General features: G+C 35.5%; 1 protein-coding gene across 2 annotated transcripts; it reads left to right on the top strand.

Annotated features, from left to right (window-relative positions):
* Positions 1–2,354: 2,354 nt before the first annotated feature.
* On the top strand, positions 2,355–19,760 carry LOC107005588 (putative SWI/SNF-related matrix-associated actin-dependent regulator of chromatin subfamily A member 3-like 1). Of its 2 annotated transcripts, XM_027913267.1 has the most exons (5): positions 2,355–2,793; positions 4,038–5,260; positions 6,554–6,845; positions 7,021–7,816; positions 19,529–19,760. In XM_027913267.1, exons 1-5 carry the CDS (start codon positions 2,463–2,465, stop codon positions 19,578–19,580), a joined length of 2,694 nt encoding a protein of 897 aa, XP_027769068.1. In that variant the 5' UTR covers positions 2,355–2,462; the 3' UTR covers positions 19,581–19,760. The 2 variants fall into 2 exon arrangements, with proteins under 2 accessions (XP_027769068.1, XP_015059713.1); XM_015204227.2 differs by lacking the exon at positions 19,529–19,760 and having other exon boundaries at positions 2,356–2,793; positions 7,021–7,983.
* Positions 19,761–20,796: the final 1,036 nt, after the last annotated feature.

Below are 20,796 nucleotides of genomic sequence, written 5' to 3' on the forward strand. Positions count from 1 at the left end.
ACATAAGAACTAAAAATTCATTTTTATTATGTTTTTTTAAAGGAAACATAAGCCTATAATCTTACTTAATAATAAATTCTATTTTAATTTAAAAATTAGAATATTAATAACATCATGTTAATGAGAAAATAAGCATGACATAAAAAAATAGATAATACGAAAAAATTACATAAAGTCACGTGAAGGTTCGGAATGGGAAGAAAATGAAATATAATAATTAAAAAAAAATTAGAATCTTTTTAGAATAACAAATAAAAGAACTTAAATGAACAGAAATAAAAAAAATTTAAAAAAAAAACAAAAAACAAAAACAGGAATACAAAAGAAATTAAGAAGTAATTAGCTTGTAATTACTCCAAATAATTACCGGCGATTCACAACCTCTCCCTATGAATTGAAGAGTGTAATTACATACGCCAATTACATCTATTACATATTGATCAAATAATTACCTATCAACCAAAAAAGATAGACAGGATAATTACACCAAGTCTAATCACTAAAGCAACCTTTCAAAGTCTAATTACCAAAGCGACTTTCCAAACATATACTTAATTTTGTGACCTTAAACATATCTCTTGAAAAATACAAAATGCAAGTAATGCCAAAAAATATTATGGAATATATCTTTTTAAATCTTTTTAAAAGAAAAATAAATTAACTACTCTTGGAAAGAAGAATAAGCAGAAAATGAGTATAATAATAATAATAAATAAATAAATTTTTAGAATATGTTTAGAATAACAAAAAAAAAGAACTTAAATTAATAGAAATAAAAAAAGTTAAAACAAAAAACAAAAATAAAAACTTGAATTAAAAAGAATTAAAAAGTAATTAGCTCGTAATTACCGGCATTCACAACCTCTCCGTGAAAATTGGAGAATGTAATTATCCCAGTCAATCACATCAACTATGTGCTGACCAAGTAATTACCTATCAACAACAAAAAAATAAAAGTTTAATTAACCAAGTCCAATTACTAAAGTGACTTTCAAAAGTTCAGTTACTAAAGCGACTTTCCAAAGTCCAGTTACTAAAGCAGAGAAAATTGTATAAATACATATATTTTTGTTCCCCTCTAACCCTTCTTTCAGATCTCGCTCGCCACTTTCTCGAATCTCGCTCGCTACCCTCGCCTTTCTCACTTATACAAACAGAAGCGAAATGTATAAATTGTGTTTCTGTTTGTATAAAGCGTGAGAAAATTGTATATATACATGCAAGTACATATATTTTCGTCCTATACACTTATAATTATACAATAAAAATACTCCCCTGCTCAGTTTCTTTTGCCTTTCTCTCTTTCTCGTTTTATACAATTTTCAAATTGTATCTAATTTCTCTCTTTCTCGTTTTATACAATTCGATTCAATTGTATATTCCTTGTCAAGTCTTTTTTGTCTTTCTCTCTTTCTCATTTTATACAAATTCAAATTGTATATAATCGTTCTATACACTTATAATAATACAATTCGTTTTATACACTTCGTTTTTATACAGTTCTCTACCCAAGTGTCTTTCTCTTTCTTGTTTTATACACTTCGTTTTATACAATTTGCTCCAACTGTATATGTATAGCGAATTATACAGTTTCTATGTTTGCTATGGAGCACAAATTATGCAAACTTTGCTATAGCATATAAATATGAATTTTTTATTAGCTATATATGAAAGTTGCCCAAAAAATATAATGGAATATATCTTTTTAAAAGGAAAATAAATTAACTACTATTGGAAAGAAGAACAACAACGAAAATGAAATATAATAATAACAAAAAATAAATAAACTTTTAGAATAACAAAAAAAAAAGAACTTAAATTAATAGAAAAAAATTAAAACAAGAAAAAAAGTATGAAAAAAAAAAAATTAAAAGTAATTAGCTCGTAATTACTCCATGTAATTACCGGCAATTCACAACTTCTTCATGTGAATTGGAGAATGTAATTACCCCAATCAATTACATCAATTATGTCTTGATCAAGTAATTACCTGTCAACCAAAAAAGATGGACAATATAATTGCACCAAGTCCAATTACTAAAGCGACTTTCAAAAGTCCAGTTACTAAAGCGACTTTCCAAAGTCTAGTTACTAAAGTGACTTTCCAAACGTATACTTAATTTTATGACCTTAAACATATCACCTGATACATCTGAAAATCTGAGTTATGTCAAAAAATAGGAAAAAATATAATGAAATATATCTTTTTAAAAGGAAAACAAATTAACTACTAATGAAAAAAGGAATATTATATATTATATACAAGTTAAAAAGTCCAAACAACAAATTCAAACAAAATATAAATATGGCTTCAAACTATTAAATCTTCTCCAAACAAGGTGTGAAAGGCTACTAAAAATAACCATAAATACCCAAAGTTTCTCTCTCTACACCCGCCTTTGCCTCTTTTTTAAACTCTCTCTCTTAAACGTTTTTCATTTCTTCTCAGTTGAAAAAAATAAATGGTGGAAGAGAGAGACCCAGTTGATGTTTTCATGAGTCTTGACCGGTGGCCTTTATCGCCGCTTGAAGATGAAGAAGAAACTGACACCGTTGCAGTGCGGGAGATGTATATGGTGGGTTTTGTGATCGTCAATGTTGTGGGTCTTCAGTATTATACTGGTTCAATTAGTGGAAGAGAAATTGTTGGACTTCAACGTGAACCGCTGAATCAGTATGATTCAAATGCTATAAAAGTGCTGAATACTCGTTCTGTTCAAGTTGGACACATTGAACGCTCCGCCGCTATGGTTTTAGCACCGCTTTTGGACGCAAATGTCATCACCATTGACGGTAAAACGCATGCATAATTCGTCTTTTTATGTTTTGCAATAAAACTGATATGCTTCCATTTGTTTGATTTGTATAACACTGTTTAAACTATTTTGTCCCTCATTTTTGTTTGTGTTGGTCATTTCTCTTTGTTTTTTTCCGTTGCTTGAAAATCTTGTTGTCAAAGGTTAGAATATCTGAACTTGTTTTCTTGATTCATATGAATGTTCTGGTCGGAGCCAGTGGCGGAGCCAACATTTTCACGAAGAGGGTTCAAAATAGACCAACGAACTAGCAGTAGGCAGAGGTGGAGCTAGGTGGGGTTCATGGGTTCGGACAAATCCACTAGTTTTTTTAGAGTCAACATTTGTATTAGAATTTTTTTTTCTTTTTCTTTTTTATGCATATTAACTTGAGAACCCCAAACAAGTTGATTTAGAAACCCCAAACTCCTAATTTTGGCTTCGCCTCTAGCAGAAGGGGTTGAACATCTTTTATATCTAAAGAAAAGTATAAATAATATAATTTTACGCAGATGGGGTTTGGATGAGCCCCTAACTGTAAGGCTCTGCCACTGGTCGGAGCAGAGTAGTCAAAAGAGAAAAGACGCAAAGGCTATTGGAGCTTTAAGCGATTACATAATTAAAGCAAGGGGTTTAGAAAGGAAAACTTAAAAATAGAAATTTTGTGCAATAGAATGTAACTATAAGACAAACAAGAATTATTTGAATGTAGAACTATGTACGACGTTTGGAATTAAAGACAGAAATCATTGGTGAAGGTGCACAAACTTTAGGCAGCCCTTAGCACCTGGACGCCTACGCCAAAGTGTTATTAAGTGAGGCAAAGCGCTTTTGCGCTTTGCTGAGCTTTGAGGCTTAAGCGTTCCTTTGGCAACATTGGGACAGAGAAATATGGGATGCACATGTGTCTCAGGTAGAAGCTGCATTTTACCTTGAGTTGTGTGATTCAGTTGTTTTTTTGCTTCTCATTGAGTCTTCCATTTACCCTTTCCAGAATTGTTGTTGACATTTTCTTTTTCCCAACCTGTGGACTGGTATTTGCCCTTCGATATTTTTTTTAAATTTTTTTTGGAATTTTAGCTTTTCATTGTCAAGTACCTAACTTTTTGCTATTGGAGAATAGAGTTTGTTATTCAGTAATAGTCTCTTACTCTTATAATTTTATGAGAATAATGCTTTGACAGTTACCAGTCTGTTTGCAATATGATTTTTGAAACAAGTTTGTTTATCATTTGTGCATAGGAATTGTTCCAAAGGTAGCTCGTCAAGGAAACAGATACAAACTTCCCTGTCAAGTTCACATCTTTGCAAGATTTGAAGCATTTGAAATAGTAAAATCAGCAATTACAAATGGTGGGTTGTATTTGATTGGTGAGAACAATCCGTCATTTACACTTTCAGAGGCGCAGGTAGTGAAGGAGAAAAGAAGTACACTAGAAGGAAGGGATGTTGATGAGATATTTAAGCTGTTGGATGACAAAGTCAGTAAAAAGGAAGAACTGAAACCATTAGAGCCACCCAAAAATATAATAAAGTCAAAGCTTCTTTTGCACCAGAATGAAGCATTATGGTGGTTGGTTCAGAGGGAGATATCTGAAGAATTGCCTCCTTTTTGGGAAGAGAAAGAGGGTAATTATGTGAATGTCTTGACAAATTACTCTACAGATAAAAAACCTGAACCTATACGAGGCGGAATATTTGCAGATGATATGGGGTTGGGGAAGACACTAACCCTCCTTTCTTTGATTGCTTTGGATAAATGTGGTGATATTATTTCTTCAATCAAAAGTGGGCATCTAAGTTCTCAGAGAGATGATGGATTAGATGAAGAGGAAGACACATGGGCTGCTTCATTTAGTAAAAGGAATAGAAGGGGAACAGACAGTAGAAACACTGACATTTCGCGGAAGAAGCAAAAGACTGAACAAACACACACTCTACACGTGAAGGGAAAAACAGTGTTTAGTCCTGACAGGCGGTCTGCCAATTCAAATTCAGGGCCGACATTGGTCGTTTGTCCACCAGCTGTATTCTCAACATGGACCTCACAGATTGAGGAGCACACAAAACCAGGTTCGCTGAAGTCATATATATATTATGGAGAGCGGACTGGAGATGCCAGTGAGCTGGAAAAGTATGACATAGTTTTAACTACTTATAGTATTCTGGCAAGTGAAGACACATGGATAGATTCTCCTATCAAAAGGATAGAATGGTGGCGAGTGATCTTGGATGAGGCGCATGTCATTAAGAATGCGAATGCTCAGCAAAGTCGAGCAGTTAACAACTTGAAAGCTAATCGAAGGTGGGCAGTAACAGGAACACCAATACAAAATAACTCATTCGATTTGTATTCCTTGATGGCATTTTTGAGATTTGAGCCTCTGTCTATTAAATCCTATTGGAACAGTTTGATCCAACGTCCCCTTGCCCAGGGAGATGAGAAGGGGGTATCCAGGCTACAGGTAAGTTCTTGTTATTTGTTTTTTCCAAAAGTTTGTGTTGCATTTAAAGTCTCCAATATTCTGTTTTTTTTTGCGGTATTGCCTCGTAATTCTACTTCTCTTTATGAATTGAGACCATTGCAAACTGTTTTTTCCCCAGTTCCAGTTCTCACCTTTTCCGTAATTATCATGCTTTTCATAATCCGTTATGACTGTATTTATGAAAGTTATGTCATTTCCACTATGTTTTGGACATATGAACTTTTGAAATGTGAGGAATGAGCTTAAGGTTTAGATGCACTAGGTCCTCTTTATAACATATTGTGTTAAATTTCGGTCTCTTCCTATCTACTCCTAAAACAGAAGTGGAAGTTTGCCAGCCGTAGACAAATAGTTGAGCAGTTGGTTATATAGGAAGGGGTAGGGCATTTTCTGGAAGGAGGAGCATGAAGATGGGGTGTTTTAGTCTCAGGCTCTGGCAAAATCTACTGAGTCCTATAGTGTTATGACTTAGGAGGTAGGAGAGTCAAATTATATGTGCAACGATAGAGAATGGGAAGGTAAAGGACTGTTCCAGTTTCAGGAAGTGCTAAAGCTGGATCTGACAACCTTTTCTTCGTAGGTGATGTGTTCCTCTTTGATGGTTAGAGCGCCATTTTGTGTTAAAGTATTACAATATGCCTATTATCTGTTGGTAGATAGTTTCAGGTGTATATCTACCTATTTAAAGTTTGAATATGGACTACTCTAATTTAAAGTAAATTTATTTAGCCCGCTGGTTTGTATATTTATAATGGTGTTATTTATCTTTGAAGTACCCTTCTATTGAATTTATGATGCATGGCAATCTTCACTCATCAACAGTACATTGAAGAAATGCAAATGTTTTGTGTTTTGCTTCAGTGACATCCATTGTATTCTTGAGGAGTTTACTGCACATAATATTATTGCTACTATCCTAAAAGTTCAGAAAGATTTCTCTGACAACACAAATGCAAGCTTTAGAACAATTACATAATTTGCATTGCTGAAGCACAACTTCTCGAATCTGAGATTTAGCTGATTGCACCTGGAAATTCCTCTAAAATTTATTACCATTCTCATTTTCATATCTCTGGGGGAAAGAATGTGGTTCGTGAAGAAAAACAACAATTTTTATTATTTCAATTTCATTTGTGTGAAAGATTAGTTGCTAAATCAAGGCAAGTGAGTTTAATTCATTCTCTTTCTCATTTCATAGTTAATTAGTTTTACACTCAAATTTATGTGCCCTACTAGTTTGTTTTAGGATTCTGATTTTCATTGTCCTTTCAGGTACTTATGTCAACGATGTCGTTAAGAAGGACAAAAGAAAAGGCTCTTACTGGTTTGCCATCAAAATCTATCGAGACTTTTGTTGTGGAACTCTCTGGAGATGAAAGAGAAATTTATGATCAGATGGAATCAGAAGCTAAGAAGATTGTCAATCAATACATCTCTTCTGATAGTTCAATGAAAAATTATTGGACTGTGCTGAGTGTAATTGTACGACTTCGACAGATCTGTGTAGATTCAGCGTTGTGTCCTGCAGACCTGAGATCTTTGCTTCCATCAAATAAAATTGGAGGTTAGACTTGAAATCTCTTAAATTTGTTTGTTCTTGTTTTGGTAGTCAAATTTACATAAGATCCAGTGACTTCATCTGGTCTTTTCTAGTTTCAAGGACTCTAAAAACTATAATGTTGACTCTTATGATTCAGCTAGACAAGTAACTTACACAGTTAATAATTGAATTAAACTAGATGTGCAAAGCAACCCACAGTTGTTGGAAAAAATGCTCTCAGCGCTGCAAGATGACGAGGGCATTGATTGCCCAATCTGCATTTTTCCTCCTACCAATGGTGTCATTACTTGTTGTGGGCATATTTTTTGCAAGTCATGCATTTTGAAGACCATTAAACGTGCCAAGGCTTGCTGCCCACTTTGCCGCCATCCTCTGACAGAGTCTGATCTATTTATCTGCCCACCTGAAGCATCTAATGCTGCAAATAGTGGAAGTTCATCCACTGCATCATCCAAAGTGATTGCACTCCTAAAACTTCTTGTTGCATCAAGAGATGAAAGCCCCGGCAGAAAATCAATTGTGTTCTCTCAATTCAGGAAGTTGTTGCTCCTACTTGAAGAGCCGCTTAAAGCAGCTGGTTTTAAGATATTGCGCTTAGACGGGTCAATGAATGCAAAAAAGAGATGCCAGGTCATTAAAGAGTTTGAAATCCCAGCTCCGGAGGGGCCTACCATCTTGCTTGCAAGTCTAAAAGCTTCAGGTGCTGGAATAAATCTTACAGCTGCTTCTAGAGTCTATCTAATGGAACCTTGGTGGAATCCCGCAGTTGAGGAGCAAGCTATGGACAGAGTCCATAGAATTGGACAGAAGGAAGATGTGAAGATTGTGAGGATGATTGCACGAAGCACCATTGAAGAACGGATACTGGAACTGCAGGAAAAGAAGAAACTGCTGGCGAGGAAGGCTTTTATGAAGAAGAGTTCACTAGATCAAAGGGAGATTAGTGTTAATGATCTTCGTACCTTGATGCACCTGTGAGTCACATTTTTATTCGTAGATGGATTTATATGTTTTGTAAATGCTTAACTTACTATACATCTGATCTTTTTGGTCAGAAATGCATCATGATGTTCTCTGTTTTGAATTATTTTGCTGAACTTGTGTAATGCATTTGGATGAAAATGGAATTAGTTCTTTGAAATTGTTCCTCCTTGCTAGATATGTCTATGAAAAGAAGGCCCCATGTGGTAGCAATTGCTAGAGGTGGCAAAATCAACCTTGTCCTTACTGAACTGCCCATTTCAGTCCATAAAAAGTTAGGCTAATATGTAGCATAGATTATATGAAATTTTTTATTCAAATATTGATGAAATTTCACACACCTCAATATTTAGGGGCCTTATAACAAAACTCATTGATACTTTTCATATTTACTAAACCTAGGACACTTCCTCTCCACCCTTTCTTGCTTGTCTCTTTTCTTTTCTCGTCCCTCTCCCTTTGTGCATTTGTGTATTATCTTTCTATAGTTCCTCTCCCTCTGTGTATATAGCCTTCTCTCGCTCTCTCCTTTTTTGTAATTGTGTATCTACCTTTTCTTGTTCCTCTCCCTCTATACATTTTTGTATCAGGCATGAAGAAACCTTACCCAATATTCAAGAACCGGGTTCTTGAATGATACACACAAGATATTTATGTTAACGACAGTATCACCAATATATCGTGGAAACCTTCTTAGCTCAAAGAAGAGAAAAACCAGAGACTTTTATATTTATTCAACAATTATAACTCAGTAGATCGATGAACCTAACTCTAAACGTCTACCCTTTCGATTAACTATAATCGAAAATACCCTCAGCTCTCCAAGAAGTCAAACTTGCTGCTTGGTTACAAGAACTCTCAATTTCTCTAACCCTTAGCAAGAAGTCAAACCCACTTCTCGCTTACAATACTCACACACACTCAAGGCTCTCTCAAACACTGATCCAAAGACTGATCAATGTGACTCAACTATTCGAAAGTAATTTTGACTTTAGAATTCTTTCGTTTCTATCTCTCAATTACTTTGGCCTTTGCTATGACCGTCTCTCTTTTCCTCTTTTCTCGATTAGTGAAGACAGCCTTCCTTGTCTCATTTTTGCTCCTTTTATAGAAACTCTGATTCGTTGTTTGCCTTCTTCAACTTCAATGCTGGAAGGACTTTGTGTTTCCTTTTCCTTATTTGTCTCATTTTTTTCTTTCTTTATTTGTCTTTGTTGTACCTTTCTTTGTTTGTCTCTGACTCTTTTTATTTATTTCTGTTTATCGTCTTTGACTCATAGTACTGCTATCCTTTATTGACTTTGACTGTGCTAATTATAACACGTTTCTTTATTCGTGCTGCATCTTTATTTTCTTTAATCCATATGTATATATGCACCTGGTTCATATTTTTCAGCATCAAAAGTATTTGTATGACCATGTCATTTGCTCATCAGATTCCCCCTTTTTGATGATGGCAAATACATACATGTGTGTCTTGTATACCTTCTCAACTCTTCCCCCTTTTGACACATAAAAAAGACTAGAGGAACAAAATGTAAGAAGAAAACATAACAAACTCAAAGCAACACAAGAACAAATTAGCACATATTGACAATAGTCGAAGGATATTAGCCATCCAAACCGCAAAAACAGTTGGACCAAAGCATTAGGATCCAGAGGATCAACCAAAACAATTAGGCACTAGATGTTTAGCTCAAGAGGCTACATCAAGCTACAGAACGAAAAGCAAAACACCACAAGCATCAATAATGTCTGAACAAAAACAAGAGCTAAGAGGCTAGTAATGAAGGTTTCTGATAGGTGGAAGAAGAAGCAAGGACACGAAGCATGTGCTAGCAGGTGATCCATACGAGCATTGTTGTCAAGTTGTTGTTGGATAAGTAGGTCCTTCAACTGTGAAACTTCCCCCTATGGACCAGCTAACCTTGTTTGAACGAGACAAAACTTCACCCCTAAACACCTCATTCTAAGCCCTGACCATATTGAGGTCATTGAGAAGACTAGTAACAGGTCCAGCAACACGAGAAGGAGCAGCAGAAACCTGGTCCACAACATCAAAAGATTGCATTCAGCAAGAGTAGTCCTGGTGAACATGTCATTCCTATTTAAAACCCTGCCTTCCTTAAGAGGCACACCAAACTCCCTGAACACAGTAGTCAACTAATTACCATAGGACAACTGGTGAGGTTTTTTAGGATCGCCAGCTCTGGCCATATGCCGGGTCATCAACGAGGGCCAGTCAATAAGTTCTATGTTTTTTAAGGCATGGGCAATTCTCGTATCCCTAAAAGATGCCTCGTGGTGTTGTTCACTTCACCCCTAGGTAGTATGCCCTTATGGGAACACAAATTTGTGAAAAGGTGACATTCCTCTTTAGAACCTTCCTAGGACGAATAGAGACCCTCCCTTGCGAGAATTTTGAGGTGAGCACACAATTGGCATCTTTCGTCCAGTTATACTCAGCCAAACCAGTAGAAGGTATTTGAAAGATCTCACCCAGACGAACCTAATCAAAGAATAATTCCACATGATGTACTAGCGAAGTAGCCACAATATTTTCCACCAAAGTCAAGTTAGTATAAAACTCTATCACCTTATTGTCATATACCATTTCTTCAGTTTTCAAGAACACATCCACCCACCCTTGAGACACAAATAGGTCAAGCAATTTTTTGACAGCATGGATATCCTAATTTCTGGACGAATAGTTCTACCTCTTAGGATAGTTTTAGATTTAAAATATGCTTCCTTCCCCATGGCTAGAAACTTAATCTCATTCTTAGTAAGGGTTTGAGGTGATGGAGTGAACAGATTCAGCACCTTCATCATCGATATCAAGAACAATCAGAGTCTTGGGAGAATAAATGGGAGACTTACCGATGCGACGTAGTTTTTTGCTTGTGTCAGCAACATCTTGAGGTGAGCTTGACTCGAACTCCTAGTATGGGGATGGCGGAGAGCCATCTTTTTGACGACGATATGCTTGTGAGGTCTTTGGAGACCCGTTCACTTGAGTGGAGGAGGGGATATTTAAGAAGCATCAGAAGGAGAAAAGGGGTTGGAGTCCACGTTCTTTGGGGAGGATTGTGGTGAGGTTAGGGTTTTGTGATTTGGGATATTAGGGTGGTTCAGGAGAGAGAAGACGGGTTTGGAGGGAGGAGAGAGAGTTAATAAGGTGGTATGAGGACGGAGAGGAAGTGAAAGGGTCATTGGAGGCATGCTGTGGGGTGAAGGGCGACGATCACAGTGGTGGTGTGTTTTGTTGATAGGGTCTTTGAAGAGGCGATGGGGGTGGAATAGTGGCAGAGACACCTTCCCTCTGAGAGCAAGCCTTGGGTGAATCTGGAGAGGGATTTTTTTTGGGCGAGATGAGGGGTTCCTCGTCATCGAAATAATCAACAAGATGGAATGCGAAGGCCATGGTGGAAAGCAGTTTTGGGGTTTGTGTAAAAGTGGTGAAGGATGAATGAAGAAGAATTGGAAGTGGAGTTGTAATGATGGACCTTTTTTGATTTTTAAGTCTGGGGAAGTTCAAGAGACGGTTGTCAAATCAAGAGGTTATTGATGGATTATCTATGATGCAAGTTTCCCGCCAAGGCGATAATGTTTAGGAGAAACTGACGTAATAAGGACCTAAGGAGCTGGTGCTTGTCATATATAATTTTTTTCAGACAGAATTGAATGCTACGAAGTTATGCCATGTTCAGTAGTTTGAGATATAGTGCATACCTGTTAAGATGAGAACATGGTCCACGGTGCATAGGCCCTGCTGATCATAGTTATAGGAAGCTAAGGATAATATCATTAGACCTTTATCATAGTGTATACGTTGTTTCTGTGTGTACCTGCAGGAAGGTACCAAGATGAGTTAGTCAAATTATTCTACTCACATCTTTAACTCATATCTTTTGAAGGGTTTAGGGAAGTTTAGTTCTGGAATGCTATCCCTAAAGCTAATCGATTTCTTTGAAATTTCCTCCTTCCTAGTGACTTAATGAAAATACCAGCAACTTGATCCGCTGTGCTACATAATGCCATGATTATGTGCCCTTTCTCCACATTATCCCTCAGAAAGTGATGACAGACATCAATATATTTGGTTCTTTTGTGTTGGACCAGGTTCTTTGCCATGTTGACAACACTTGTATTTTCACACATAATGGGGATTCAACCCACTTTGATTCCAAAATCTTCTAGTTGTTGTTTGATCCATAATAATTGGGCGCAAAATGAAGCATCGACAACATGTTAACCTCAGCCATTGAAAGTGCGATTGGGTTTTGCTTTTTGGTTGCCCATGAAACAAGACAAGGTCCTAAAAAGTGTGGCATTCAAGATGTGTTTTTTATATCAACCAGGTAGCCAACATAGTCAGTATCAGCGAAACCTACTAGATCAAAGGAGTCACCTGAGGGATACCACAACACCAGGTTCACAGTTCCTTTGAGATATCAAAGTATTCTTTTGACAACCTTTAGGGGAGATTCTTTGGGACATGATTGAACCTGGCACATAGCCCAACACTTAACACTATATAGGGTCTGGGGGCAGTTAGATACAGAAGCTATCCAATCATTCCTCTATATTTTGTGTCGTTTACTTGAGAACCAGTTTCATCCTTGTCAAGCTTAGTTGTAGCACCAATGGGGGTATGGATCGTCTTAGGCAAATGCATCTCAAATTTCTTTAGTAATTCCTTGATGTACTTTTGCTGATGGAGACTGCTTGATTTGGAAATCTAGGAAGAAAGTTAGTTCACTCATCATTCTCATCTCGAATTTATTACTCATTTACTTAGCAAACTCAACCCTAAGTGAGGCATCAGTTCCCCCAAATATGATGTCATATACATAGATTTGAACGGTAAGTAGATCTTGACCTTGCTTTTGAAGAAATAATGTATAATCTATTTTTCCTCCTTGTCTCATTTATAGAAAATCTGATTCGTCGTTTGCCTTCTTCAACTTCAATGAAGAAAGGAAATTGTGTTTCCTTTTTGTTATTTGTCTCATTTGTTTCTTTCTTTATTTGTCTTTTTTTTTTTTACCTTTCCTTGTTTGTCTCTAACTCTTTTTATTATTTCTGTTTATCGTCATTGACTCGGAGTACTGCTATCCTTTATTGACTTGGACTGTGCTAATTATTACACATACCTTTATTCCTGCTGTATCTATATTCTATTCAATCGATATGCATATATGCACCTGGTTCATATTTGTCAGCATCAAAATATTTGTATGACCATGTCATTTGCTCATCAAGGCACATGTAAACTCCACCTACATAGATATATGATTCTTTATATTTGTATATATGATATAAATGTTTGAATTGCTCAAGAAAAATTGAATAAAAAAGAGAAGATCCAGAAGTAAGAGTGTGATATAATATGTATGATAGAAACTACTTCATATTTGTATTTTCGATGTTGTATTTGAGTTTCAGTTGTACAACAATAAAGAAGAGAAATTTCATAAGTGAAGAAGAGTCTGATACATTTTGAGATTTTTCCTTGCATGATACATGCTGCTTTATATCTGTATCTATGATACAATTTAAATTTCTCAAAAACAATTAGGAAGAAGATGAATGTTATATTGAAGAAGAGTTTAATACATTCTAAGACTTTTCAATACAATCTGTATCCATGATACATAGTTTTTTTTTATATATGTAATGATAACTAAAAGTGTCTGATATATTTGATACAATTTAAAATTATAATATAGTCTGCTTTACATCTATACTATGAAATATTATTTGAATTTCTAAAAAAAAGATGAATTTCAAAAGAAAAGAAGAGCCTTACAATTATGATACGATCTATGATAAGATGGAATGCGAAGGCCATGGTGGAAAGCAGTTTTGGGGTTTTTGTAAAAGTGGTGAAAGATGAATGAAGAAGAATTGGAAGTGGAGTTGTAATGATGGACCTTTTCTGATTTTTAAGTCTGGGGAAGTTCAAGAGACGGTTGTCAAATCAAGAGGTGATTGATGGATTATCTATGATGCAAGTTTCCCGCCAAGGCGATAATGTTTAGTAGAAACTGACGTAATAAGGACCTAAGGACCTGGTGCTTGACATATATAATTTTTTTCAGACAGAATTGAATGCTACGAAGTTATGCCATGTTCAGTAGTTTGAGATATAGTGCATACCTGTTAGGATGAGAACATGGTCCACGGTGCATAGGCACTGCTGATTCATAGTTATAGGAAGCTAAGGATAATATCATTAGACCTTTATCATAGTGTATACGTTGTTTCAATGTGTACCTGCAGAAAGGTACCAAGATGAGTTAGTCAAATTATTCTACTCACATCTTTAACTCATATCTTTTCAAGGGTTTGGGGAAGTTTAGTTCTGGAATGCTATCCCTAAAGCTAATCGATTTCTTTGAAATTTCCTCTTTCCTAGTGACTTAATGAAAATACCAGCAACTTGATCTGCTGTGCTATAGAATGCCATGATTATGTGCCCTTTCTCCACATTATCCCTCAGAAAGTGATGACAGACATCAACATATTTGGTTCTTTTGTGTTGGACCAGGTTCTTGCCATGTTGACAACACTTGTATTTTCACACATAATGGGGATTCAACCCACTTTGATTCCAAAATCTTCTAGTTGTTGTTTGATCCATAATAATTGGGCGCAAAATGAAGCATCGACAACATGTTAACCTCAGCCGTTGAAAGTACGATTGGGTTTTGCTTTCTGGTTGCCCATGAAACAAGACAAGGTCCTAAAATGGCATTCAAGATGTGTTTTTTATATCAACCAGGTAGCCAGCATAGTCAGTATCAGCGAAACCTACTAGATAAAAGGAGTCACCTGAGGATACCACAACACCAGGTTCACAGTTCCTTTGAGATATCAAAGTATTCTTTTGATAACCTTTAGGGGAGATTCTTTGGGACATGACTGAACCTGGCACATAGACCAACACTTACCACTATATAGGGTCTGGGGGCAGTTAGATACAGAAGAGATCCAATCATTCCTCTATATTTTGTGTCGTTTACTTGAGAACCAGTTTTATCCTTGTCAAGCTTAGTTGTAGCACCAATGGGGGTATGGATCGTCTTAGGCAAATGCATCTCAAATTTCTTTAGTAATTCCTTGATGTACTTAACACTATATAGGGTATGAGGCAGTTAGATACAGAAGAGATCCAATCATTCCTCTATATTTTGTGTCGTTTACTTGAGAACCAGTTTCATCCTTGTCAAGCTTAGTTATAGCACCAATGGGGGTATGGATCGTCTTAGGCAAATGCATCTCAAATTTTTTTAGTAATTCCTTGATGTACTTTTGCTGATGGAGACTGCTTGATTTGGAAATCTAGGAAGAAAGTTAGTTCACCCATCATTCTCATCTCGAATTTATTACTCATTAACTTAGCAAACTAAACCCTAAGTGAGGCATCAGTTCCCCCAAATATGATGTCATATACATAGATTTGAACGGTAAGTAGATCTTGACCTTGCTTTTGAAGAAATAATGTATTATCTATTTTTCCTCCTCTTCTCATTTATAGAATCTCTGATTCGTCGTTTGCCTTCTTCAACATCAATGAAGAAAGGAAATTGTGTTTCCTTTTTGTTATTTGTCTCATTTGTTTCTTTCTTTATTTGTCTTTTTTTTACCTTTCCTTGTTTGTCTCTAACTCTTTTTATTATTTCTGTTTATTGTCATTGACTCGGAGTACTGCTATCCTTTATTGACTTGGACTGTGCTAATTATTACACATACCTTTAATCCTGCTGTATCTATATTCTATTCAATCGATATGCATATATGCACCTGGTTCATATTTGTCAGCATCAAAAGTATTTGTATGACCATGTCATTTGCTTATCAAGGCACATGTAAACTCCACCTACATAGATATATGATTCTTTATATTTGTATATATGATATAAATGTTTGAATTGCTCAAGAAAAATTGAAGAAAAAAGAGAAGATCCAGAAGTAAAGAGTGTGATATAATATGTATGATAGAAACAACTTCATATTTGTATTTTCGATGTTGTATTCGAGTTTCTGTTGAACAACAACAAAGAAGAGAAATTTCGTAAGTGAAGAAGAGTCTAATACATTTTGAGATTTTTCCTTGCATGATACATGCTGCTTTATATCTGTATCTATGATACAATTTAAATTTCTCAAAAACAATTAGGAAGAAGATGAATGTTATAGTGAAGAAGAGTTTAATACATTCTAAGACTTTTCAATACAATCTGTATCCATGATACATAGTTTTTTTTTACATATGTAATGATAACTAAAAGTGTCTGATATATTTGATACAATTTAAAATTATGATATAGTCTGCTTTACATCTATATTATGAAATATTATTTTAATTTCTTAAAAAAGATGAATTTCAAAAGCAAAGAAGAGCCTTACAATTAGGATTTTTTTTTTGATATTTATGAGACATGTTATTTTATATCTACAACTATGATACGATGTTTGGATTTCTCAAGAAGTAAAATTTCAGAAAAAAAAGAGAAGTCTGATACATCTATGATCTAACATATTCTAAGATTTACTTTGATATAGTTGTATTTATGATACATGATACTTTACATATGTATCTATATATAGAGATTTAATTGCTCAAAATAATCAAAGAAAATGAGAAGATTCAGAAGTGAATGAGAGAAAATTTAGAAGAAGCCTCAAGTTTTAGCTAAGGATATTCATCATAAAATCAAAGATTATCGAATTGACTACAAATGAAGCCACTAGCTAATATTGTATTCTTGGACTCTGAGTTCTTGGTATTCATAAATTTTCTTACTTATGGTATTGATCAATCTTTGTCTTTCCTTATTAGGTTCAGTTTATAAATTTCAAGGATTTATACCATGCTTTTTCAAAGGCCTTTGATGGCTAAAGAATCTTAAAGTAAGAAGATTCTTACTCAAGCAGAGTTATGTGAAGAAATTATTATTTTATGAGTAGACTTTATTTTATATAATATGTTATTAATTGTAATATATTTAAAAAGTTATATTATTTTACCACAAATTTATGCAATACCCGAATACCTATGTAATGAGATAAAATAATTATTTATTAGCTAATCTTATTTTTGTCAACTAGTCATGAACACGTGCGCGGTACGTGTGAGCCATGTTAAATTGTATCATGCTGTGGAGAGACATTTGTAAATGTGTTGTTATGATTGGGTGCATTATTATTGATGTAGTAGAAGTGTACATTGTGTTAATTAGTCTTTTAATGATTGCATGATCTATTATTGATCTCCTATAGGAAAAAAGATTTAATTTATGCATTTGATAATAAGTAGGAATGACAACATAAAGTTAATATGAAGTGTCAAAACACAAACATGAAATGTCTGTAAATTATAAGTACTAATAATATTAAAACATTAGAATGTAATACAATATTAAGAAAGAAGAAACTCAAACAATAAACCATAAAGAAATAAACGTGTGGTTGTGGCTGGTTGCAAAGGCTGAAAAGGTATGGGTTTTCTTCTCTCTTGGTCCCTTTCAGAAGAGTCCCCTAAGGTTCAGTTTAAATGCAATCGAACACTAAGGTTTTCCCCTGTTGCATGCCGCTGTCATTAGATAATATGAACGAATTGATGCATGCGTTTGTATGATTTCTGGTAGATGATTCTAGGAATGATTGTGGTTGTGTGCAATGCATGTTACGGGCTGTTTATGATTTTCTATGTACGTCAGAATGTTGAATGTCATATGTGCACAAAACGTGCTATTTTCCGTAATTGTAGTATTAATGTTAACTTGAAGAAAATGGTGAATGATGCGTTATGCAATGTTTTGTATTTACCATGCAAAAAAAATCGTGATGTTCATGAATAAGAAAGTGAATGTACAGTCCTTAATGAATTGGTCAAAAGTATATGTAAAACTATGAGTTAAATGTCTAGGCTAAATGTAAGAATGTGAATTAAAACATTATGATAAATGAACATGGTTTCGGCTAGTCACTAATATATATGAAGAGGAATAGTTGCTGCCTTTTAGAGTGAATCTCGAAACCTTAAGGTCCTAATACTACGAGCTTTAGCCTTAATATAATACAAAAAAGAGGGTGAGAGAGGAGATTCGAACTTCGGCAGGTTGAAAGAAGCCTTAAATTAAAAGAAAAAAATAGTTAGGGAGGTGGGATTCAAACTCGGATCCTTGGCCAAAGGTGTGAGATACATAAATCTCCCACTAAAATAAAATAATTAAAATTGAGGCCACTGGGATTCGATCCCATATCCTCTTGGCCGAATAAGTGCAGTCACCTAGCACTCTAAATAATTAAAAATAAAGTGCTGCCCAAGAGACTCGAACATGGGTCCCCTTGACCAAAATTGTGAGACACATAAATCTCACATATAATGAAATTAAATGCAGCCACTAGGGATCGAACTTCGATCCCTTGGCTGAAGGTGTAAAATGCATAAGTCTTACGCAACATATACTTAGACTTAGTCAATTATGAGTAACCCGAAATGGGTAATTCCATGAGTTAATGGTAAGATTAATAAATGAACATTGAGTAATTATGTTAAACTATGATGTGAATGAAAATGGTGACAACATGATAAGAGGCTAAGGTGAAAGGTGAGACATGTCTTAACCAAGCCTAAGTAAAGGTCACTAAAAGTACTCACCTAAGAGAGTGTTGAATATTAAGAGACAAGTCTCAATCACATTGTATATGTAATTGTTAGGACAATTCATACTTAATACGTAAAGAAGAGATGAGAAATCGTCTAATGAGCTATGACTACCTCATGCTAAGAAGCAAGCTTCGATGATGTATGAGTTGAATGTAAATAGGAACTTCAAACTAAGTACAGATAGGCTAGCTATGAGTGGTGATGTCTTCTTTCGGGAAGGGCGGAGGTTCACATAAATATCATGAGATGAGAGTGTCCACCAAGGAGGGTATAGGTTTCCCTAAATCTCTTAGTCTTTGAACTATGTTGCCAACATAGGGAACTACCTTGGTTCGAACCCATAAAACTAGCATGTTTTAATTTCACTTTGGCCTGTGACTCCACGTCTTTTCGATAAGAGAAAGACACATGGTTTTATGATGCTCACATGATCTATGTCAGTTAAGGTTGGAATTTCCTCAAAGTGTTAAGGACAATGAAATGAATGATGCCGAAGGTGTTTGTGCAAGACAATCAAGAGGTGAAACCACATTCAAGTAATGACATTAGGTCATTCTTGTTCATTGTACTTCATGATCCTGATGAGAGTCTTAAAATTCATCCTAGGTATAGAGGGTGTTCACATAAGCCTATGAATGAATGGAATGACTAATGTGAAGTACAAATGAACGAATGAAGAAGGATATGTGTTTGCTAAAGGAGACCCACAGAGATCCCATATGTTGGGCCCTCACTTGAGATGTCTTAATGCTACGTTCATGATTCTAAGGTCTCATGGATATTAAATGTATACTATATGAAACATGAAATGTATATTATGTGAACCTATGTGTGTATGATGTATGACATATTCATGGTATGACCTTCCTATTACGAAATAGTCAAAGTCAAGAGACTTGACCTTCTACGAAAGCATGTTGATTAGGAAGAGCCATTCTTGTCGATGCATTACCGTCATGTGTTATTGCATGTACTCATACTTATTAAAAGTGTGTACTAATTCCATACAATATTACTATTTTAGTTGCAGGCTCAGGTGGACGTTGGAGGTATCATTGCAGATGTTCAGACTCTAAGATTTCATCCAGACTTCTTAGGTCCTCATGCATTCGAGGATGCCTTCCTTTATATTTCTTGCTTAGTAGTAGGTTTGAACTAGTGGGGTATGTTCCAGTAGTCTTTCTTTCCTATTTTATTCAGACGCTTGTAATGATGCCGTTTTGGCAAGTATTACTTATGACATGAGATTCCATTTATTTCAAGTTGCATGATCTTATAATTAGATGGTTGATGTATGAGCAATGACCTTCGTTACAAATATGCATTTATATGAAGCTAAGTATACTTCAACTATAAATAAAAAGTTGTAAATTTTCTGCAAAAATTAATGGTATGAATGTGATAAATGCAGGAAGAGGCTTGTCTGCGACCTTTGAGAGGTTAACGACACCAGTTGCGATTCGGATTCCAGAATACTGGTCATGAAAAACTTTGTATAAGAGCATTAGGTTAAATATCCAAGACACAAGGCTCATATCAACCACGTTAAGTAGTTTCTAAGTTATGATAGTGAAGTGCACAACTATCATGAGTTAAAGACTGCATAGTGTTTACGAAATTTTCAGTTCTTATGCTCTCTAAGGTGCTATATGGAATCGTTATATGATTGTGTCATTAAGAATCTAAGTCTCTTCTTTTATCTATGTGTAGATAATGAATATGAGGAGAAATACAGACAGGAGGGTAGGTGAGGAGCTGCTTGAGGAAATCAAGTTCTTCTTCAAGCCCCTGTTGTTGCTGATTAGGTGCCTGTCAATCCAGCTGGGTTGACAGATGGAGAAGTGAGGAATGCCTTGCAACAAATGGCACAAGCCATCACTACTCAGGGTCAAGCCATCATGTCTCAAGCCGCGAGAGAGAGTGCTCCTAGAGATTATCCTCATGTTGGCACCATGGCTAGCAGGTTGAGGGACTTCACCAGAATGAATCCCCCAATTTACTACGGATCCAAGACACATGAGAATCCCCAGGAGTTCGTGGATGAGGTCCATAAGTTCCTCTGCGCCATGGGAGTAGATGAGGAGGCGAAGGCTAAGTTGACTCTATATAAACTTAAGGATGTGACACATATTTGGTACCAGATGTGGCTGATAGCCGAGCACGTGGAGATGTTCCCATCACTACGGATATTCTCAAGACTGCATTTCTAGATAGATTCTTCCCCAGAGAGAAACGAAAAGCTAAGGTTGAAGAGTTCATCAACCTGAGACAAGGAGGTATGTCAGTCAAGGA

The sequence above is a fragment of the Solanum pennellii genome, chromosome 12, assembly GCF_001406875.1.
Source record: "Solanum pennellii chromosome 12, SPENNV200".
NCBI classification, from domain to species: domain Eukaryota; kingdom Viridiplantae; phylum Streptophyta; class Magnoliopsida; order Solanales; family Solanaceae; genus Solanum; species Solanum pennellii.

What these genes read in the sequence shown, in the direction of transcription:
- LOC107005588 (XM_027913267.1), top strand. Translation starts at nt 2,463, where the DNA reads ATGGTGGAAGAGAGAGACCCAGTTGATGTTTTCATGAGTCTTGACCGG. An exon ending in AAATGTCATCACCATTGACG is followed by an intron (nt 2,794 to 4,037) that starts GTAAAACGCATG and finishes ATTTGTGCATAG; the next exon opens with GAATTGTTCCAAAGGTAGCT. An exon ending in AGGGGGTATCCAGGCTACAG is followed by an intron (nt 5,261 to 6,553) that starts GTAAGTTCTTGT and finishes TTGTCCTTTCAG; the next exon opens with GTACTTATGTCAACGATGTC.